Raw genomic sequence first — 7,022 nt, forward strand, 5'->3', positions numbered from 1 at the left:
ACATAGTTGAATAAGCTAAAAACATAGATTGAAGGGAAGACAATTTGAACATAAAACTAAAGCAAATAAAACCCGTGGGTTGAATCCTTGTCGTTCTTGATGTTCTTGAAATCCTTCTCCAACTCCTTGCACTAATGATGTACTCTAGGTCTTGATCTCTATGAAGTATTTTGCAAGTAGAAGTTCTCTCTCTTTGATGAAGCTTGAGGCCTTATTTATAGGGAAAAGCCATGCCTTGTTGTAGAAGGAAAAATCTCCAAAATATGGTAAAACTGGGCACAAATCTAGGGCATCTCGGATTCGCCGCTTTTTTCCGGCGGGCCGCCGCACCTTGGCCGGCGGTCGCCGCGCTGGAGTCCAGAGAGTCTGTTCCCTCGGCGGCGGACCGCCGCACATCTTCCTGCGGTCGCCAGACGAGACTTCTCTTCCAAGCACATTTTTCCGAGTCGGACTGCTGCATCGATCTGCCCGCCGGGCGCCGGCGGTCGCCGCACACATCCGCGGCGGTCGCCGGTCGCCGTCTGACTCCAGATTCCCAAACTTAGCATTTTGGCTCCCTTTTTCGGCTCATTTATGCACATTTCTCACAAAACACGTCAAAATACCAAAATAGACAAAATATGCAAATAATGGACGTGTAGAGTGACTTTGACATCAAAAACGGACCAAATAATGGCCTTAAAACAGTGAAAATCCGAGCGTATCAGCGGTACATGCGAAGGTTGGAACAGCAGGCGGTACCTCGCCCTCCACCGGTTGTCCACCGCCGAGCAGTGATTGATCGGGATGACGTAGCTGCACATCAGCGGCTATATGACGACTACTTCGCTCCGGACCCGCGGTTTCCAACAACCATATTCAGGCGGCGTTTTAGAATGCGCAAGGAGTTGTTTATGCGTATCGTTGACGCTTTGGAGTGTCGATATCTTTATTTCCGCTTCAGGCACGATGCGACTGGTAGACCCGGCCACACCCTTATCCAAAAGTGCACGACGACAATCAGGCAGTTGGCCTATGAAGGCGCGGCAGACATGTGGGATGAGTACCTCCACATCGGTGAGACGACTTCTCTGCAATGTCTGAAGTTTTTCTGTCAGGGCGTGATTCAAATTTTCGATGAGCAGTACCTTCGAAGCCCTACCCCCCAAGATTGTCAGAATCTGATGCAGATGCACGGGGAGCAGCATGGGTTCCCCGGGATGTTAGGCAGCATAGATTGTATGCATTGGGAGTGGAAGAACTGTCCGACTGCCTGGAAGAGGGCCTACACGACCGACTACAAGTCAAAGAATCCCACGATGATCCTCGAGGCCGTAGCTGATTACCGGTTGTGGATCTGGCATGCGTATTTTGGGGTAGCCGGGTCGAACAACGACCTCAACGTCCTCAACTCGTCGCCCCTCTTCAACGAGAAGTGTCAGGGCATCGGTGCAGCCGTCTCATTTGTAGCCAACGGCAACCGGCATGATATGAGCTACTACTTGGCGGATGGGATATACCCTAGGTGGCCCGTCTTTGTGAAGACGATCAGGCACGCGGCGGATGACAAGAAGGCCTACTTTGCGGAACGACAGGAGTCGGGGCGCAAGGACGTGGAGCGCGCATTTGGTGTGCTCCAGTCTCGATGGGCGGCAATTAAGGGTCCAACGCGTTTGTGGGATGTCAAATGCGTTTCCCAAATAATGTATGCCTGCATTATCATGCACAACATGATCGTCGAAGACGAAGGCGTACAACTGACTAGTTGGGCCAATGACGATGAAGCTGGTCCAAGCCACGGAACGGCCACCCCTAGCGTACGTCGTAGGGTACCTCTCGATGAAGTCGGCCGCCTCAAGGAATATGCCGACATGCGCCAAGTGGATGCTCATATTCAACTCCAAAATGATATAATTGAATAGTTGTGGGCACGGAGGACTGCACCGCGATAGTTTTTTTTCTTTATTATGTAAATTTTTTTTTATCTATGTACCTTTTTTTTTAATGCAATTAATGAATTTTCCCGTATATGTCTCGTAAATTTAATTCTGTAATTTAATCGTAATTTTAATTCCGTAAATGTAGTATTTTTTGAATTATTTATATTGCGGCTGGCCTATGGCTGACCTAAATCTGATGTGGCAGGTGGATTTTTAGTGCTACTGATGTAGCAGGGAGTGAGAGTGGTTGACCTATTGCCATTTTGGATGCTCTAAGGGGGTGTTCGGTTTGCACGATTGTGTATATATATAAGGTATTTATTGCTAATTTTATATCCAAGTTACCATCATTACTGGTATAACTTTTTTAGTACAATTAAACCAGAAAACGTTGCCAATTTAACCTCCATCTTTCTCCACCGACGCCACCGCCGCTAAAGCGATTTGCAGCGCCGTGTTGCACGAAACCCAGCTGCCGGCTTCGCCACTGTGGTGAAGTAGAAGCCAACCCCTTTGTCTCCAGTAATAATCTGATCTTTTTCAAGCTTATTTTGATCATAATTTTCAGTAGGTTTTTTTGGGCATTCATTATTGAATTAAGTTTTGAGCTTCCCGTTATTTGATTTTGACGATTCTATGTTGATGAAGTTAATTTGTGGCATTTCCCTTTGAATGCTGTTGTTTCAAATATTCAATTGACTTGTTGAGCAATAACCTAATCATGGGTGCTCTTTGAATTTTGATGAATGTTGAGCTTTATGTTTATGAATTTGCTTTTTTGTTTTCCTTTTTATCTGTAGATATCTGCTTGGAGATTTTGGCTTATAGAAATCGAGGTGATTCAAGTTATTTAAGGTGGAATTTTCTTGAAGTGTTTGGGTTTTGCTGGTGTCCCGTTTGTCGAATTTTGGCGTCTCCGTTTTTAAGCACTGGACAAAGGAAAAGGGGAGATTTTTCGGGCTCTATTGGATAATAGAGAGAGATGGTGGTTTCTTCAGCGAACGCCTTTGCAAAGGAAATGAGCATAAGAAAAAGGATTGCTGGCATGTATGTGAAGCTTTTCTTTCCATGAAATTGCTTGAATGTATGAGTGCAATTTATAAGTTAAACATTATCGTGCATTTAATCGAATGTATATCTTAGGTTTCTTGTTTGTGTGTTGGAATATCAGTGTCTAATTTGATTTGTGGTTAAATTGATTAAGTAATTGAATCTTGATGATTAGGATTGATCGAATTGTATGGCATAGTATGTTCATTCCTTTTTTTCGTTTTGCTCTTGGAATGAAATGTACTGTTGGTTTTGCTTTCGTGTGATGTGGAATGGTGGACGAGTAGTATGGATGTTGATGTTACTGTTACCTTCTCGAGTTTCTCGTTGTAATTTCATCTTTAGGAATTTCTCGAGCTCTTTTTCGCAGATACAATAAACGAGAAGAGGACTTCTCATCCTTGCGTGAATACAATGACTACTTGGAAGAGGTAGAAGATATGAGTAAGTATATCGATAAATTGAAATTGATGTTGTTAGATTAGCAAATAACTGAAATGCATTTGCTCGCAGTAATTAATTTAGTCGAGGGGATAAATGTCCCCGCTATCGAAGCAAGAATTTCCGAGTACCAGAGAGAAAACGCTGAGCAGATCATGAACGCTCAAGCTCGCAAGGTGCCTTAATTCGCTTGTTTTGGGTCATTGTTTTATGCTAAAAACTTTATCCTGTGAGTCGGTCTTTTTCCATCACTTACTTAGTGTTATATAATGATGTAGGCCGAGGAATATGCATCTGCTTTAGCAGCAAGCAAAGGACAAGTTCAAACAACTGGAATCGATGTTGTGAGTTTTTCTTATTGTGTAAAATTATTTTGGTTTTTTTTGTCGAGTTTCCCTATATATTTCATATGGCTTTCTCCAACCTTTTCGGGCACTTTACATGTGTATGACCTCATAGAGCTCCATGGTAAATTCTTAGTATAAAATTAAGTACAAACTAATTCTGAAAGCAAGAAAAATCGTAGTTTCCAGATCGTCTCCACAAGGCTACTTCTGGGGTGCTGACAGGCTAGGGATTTCTTTCACTATGTTATTTTGATAGACTTACATGGATTTAGACGGCTATTTATACTAGGAAAAATATCCCCAATCCAACCGTAATTAGGACTCTGCCAAAACTGATTAAAACCCCAATAACTGCTAGATCGTCAGTCACGCTCCATAACTCAATATAAACTATACTAAGGCCAAAAGAGGTTTCTTTATTTAACATACATTGCCAAAATTGGTCATATTTGTAGTCGTAGTTTCCTATTGTTAAGATAGTAGTCATGCAAAATGGTTTCTCAAACTATTTTGTCTTGGTTATGAGAGAGCTAAAGGGCATTAATCATATCCAAGAAACGCGATGATATATCTAGTTGTCGATATAACTGGTCAAGAAAGAGTCCTCGTGCTCTTTACTGGAAACCCTTGAATTGAATTTTTTCGAATTATATGACATATAGTGTATTTGATTCACATTTGGACATCACAGTGTCATTTATCTCATTTTCACTTCATCAATACAGTCCTCCGGCTCCCAAGTAGGCACGAGCAACGTTCCGCAGGGGCAATACGCACCTGCAGTTGCTGGAGGAATTGCACAGCCTCGGCCAATGGGCATACCTAACCCACTTGGGTCGGGTCATGACATGATGGGACTTGAATACGAAGACGAAGAAACAAGGAGAATCCGAGCAGAGAAGGCAGCCAGGGCGGGTGGATGGAGTTTTGAGATAAGCAAGAAAAGGGCTCTTGAAGAAGCTTTTGCTAGCATTTGGGTATGATTTTCATACATTATTACATCTCACATAACAATTTTCGCCGTTCTTTTTTTGGTGACGAGGGCTTTCTTGGTGCGTTCGGGAGATTTGTTATTTATTCGACGTAGATGACCATGTCGAATTGATTTTACACTTTCTACCTCTCTAGTAGTGCAAGGTTTTAATGGTTCCTAGTTTACCATGTGGCCATAGCAACTCGAACTTCCAACCTATTAATTGGAGGGAAAAGTCTTACCAACTAAATTGTTAAACTCTGCATCATCAAGTATGTCTTAAGTTGATGCCTTCTTAATTTTAAATTTTTTTTGTTTGTAATTTAATTATTCCGTGCATTTACAGATAAACCCATGTGTTTTTATTGTTTTAAAAGTCGGAAGTCATTTTAGGCAAATTGGCATAATAAGTACTTCCTCCGTCTCCATGTAGTAAAGTCGTGTTTCTTTTCAGCACGGGATTTAAGAAAAATTGTTTTAAATGAGTTAAGTAAAAAGAGAATAAAGTGGAAAGGAAAAATGTAAAAAGACGAAGGGAGAGTAAAGTATTTTTTGCTAAAAAGGAAATGACTCAAGATACAGTAGGACAATTCAAGAAGGAATGCGACTTAGCTATAGAAGGACGAAGGGGGTAATAACCATGAATTTTATAGCTAAATTCCGGTTTGTCCCGTAACTTTAATTTTCACTTCTACTTTCTCTAATTATTATAAAAATATATAAAATAGTTCATTTTCCTAATTTTATTATAAAATATATAATGACATTCTTATTATTTTCTCTAAAACCCTCCTTTTTAGGTATATATTAGAAACGACTACTATTAAATTCAATTTCTAAAAGAGAGAAATTTTGACTCAAACAAAATAAATGAAATCAATTCAAAACTAGAAAACAATCAAAAAATGAGCTCTCATTGCAAGTTGTGAATTTTATAGCATGAGGCCTCACACCCGCATCAATATTACAAATAATAAATAGGGATACCTTATCATAGAAAAATATGAGAAAAATGTTTAAATTCCTGGTTCAAGAGAGATTTTAAAAGTTGCAAGTGAGACCAAAATATGACCAAAAATCACGAATTTAAAAAAATTGATATTATAGCAACATCAAGTAATTCCATTTATTATTTACATTAAAATACTCCTATAATAATTTATTTTCATTACTATAAAATTACTGCTACTATTATTCCATATGTACCATCAAAATGGCAGGCTTGAAAAGTCAAATATGGTTGAAAATGAAGATGGATAAATGATCTTTATGAGATTCTTATCAATAGTACCAAAAACAATGTGACAATAGTACACAAAAGACAGTATAATGCACAAAAAAAAATTCATTTGCTAAAAATTGCATTATCTTCACCTACCAATAATACAAATTTAATTAAATGCGTAGGACACACTACTCCAATTAAATTATAATATCCTTGATAACTAAACATACTATTGAAATTCACAAATAAAAAATCACGTGCTTGTGTGTGTGTATTCAATAAGTCTGTGTCTATGGATGCTATGAAAGTGATGAAATGGATTTTCAATGGAAAGCCACTTTTTATGGTATATATTTATATTTATTTCTTTATGAATCAGTCACAATCACAATTGTATAAAATGATAAAATAGTGTTTTAATTACTTTGTTTGATGCTGCAGTGGATAAGATCTCCACTTCACTCTTCGGTTTTAAGCAATAATTATAGTATCTATAATTTATTTTTATTTTCTTCTTTTGTTGAGAGGAGATTTATTTGGGCCCATTTAGATTTTCCAACTATTATAGTTTTTGTAGTTATTTTATAAAATTTGAAAGAAATAAATATGGTCAGAAATATAATATCAATGCGTATGGAATTTGTGTTTAAATTATACTAGTACTACTTGATGGAGAAATATGAATAGATTTTGTTTCAAGATTTTGTTGAGTCTACTAGTTATATTTGAATCATATTTTACTAAAATCAATAGTTTGAAAAGAACAAGTAACAAAAATTAAACAAGTTACGTATACTCTTTTTGAAGAAAAAATTAATTAGTTAATTAATTTTAGCAAATTACTGTAAAATTTTGCACGATTAGGTGATAAAAACTCTTTTTAAATCAAACAAGTTATGTATACTCTATATGCGAAAAACAATTAAAATATTATTTTCAATTTAAAGAATATGGAAGAACTTTTTGTTCGGATATCAAGGCCACATAACACAATAAATGTGGATAATATGGAATAATCAAATAAGGAAATGTTATCCTGTAATTAACTATTGGTATAAGACTATAAA

At 38.0% G+C, this 7,022-nt stretch overlaps 1 protein-coding gene across 1 annotated transcript; it reads left to right on the forward strand.

Moving 5' to 3' along the window:
• The first annotated feature begins 2,273 nt into the window (after positions 1-2,273).
• LOC125204040 (cyclin-dependent kinase-activating kinase assembly factor-related / CDK-activating kinase assembly factor-like protein) lies at positions 2,274-5,057 on the forward strand. The gene is made up of 6 exons (XM_048102580.2): positions 2,274-2,441; positions 2,720-2,966; positions 3,340-3,413; positions 3,483-3,586; positions 3,689-3,754; positions 4,483-5,057. The coding sequence occupies exons 2-6, from the start codon at positions 2,902-2,904 to the stop codon at positions 4,738-4,740; spliced, it is 567 nt and encodes a 188-aa protein (XP_047958537.1). The 5' UTR covers positions 2,274-2,441; positions 2,720-2,901; the 3' UTR covers positions 4,741-5,057.
• The last annotated feature ends 1,965 nt before the right edge of the window (positions 5,058-7,022 follow it).

Source organism: Salvia hispanica, chromosome 6 (genome assembly GCF_029641045.1).
Source record: "Salvia hispanica isolate PSC_SH4W2 chromosome 6, Shi_PSC_v1, whole genome shotgun sequence".
NCBI classification, from domain to species: Eukaryota; Viridiplantae; Streptophyta; class Magnoliopsida; order Lamiales; family Lamiaceae; genus Salvia; species Salvia hispanica.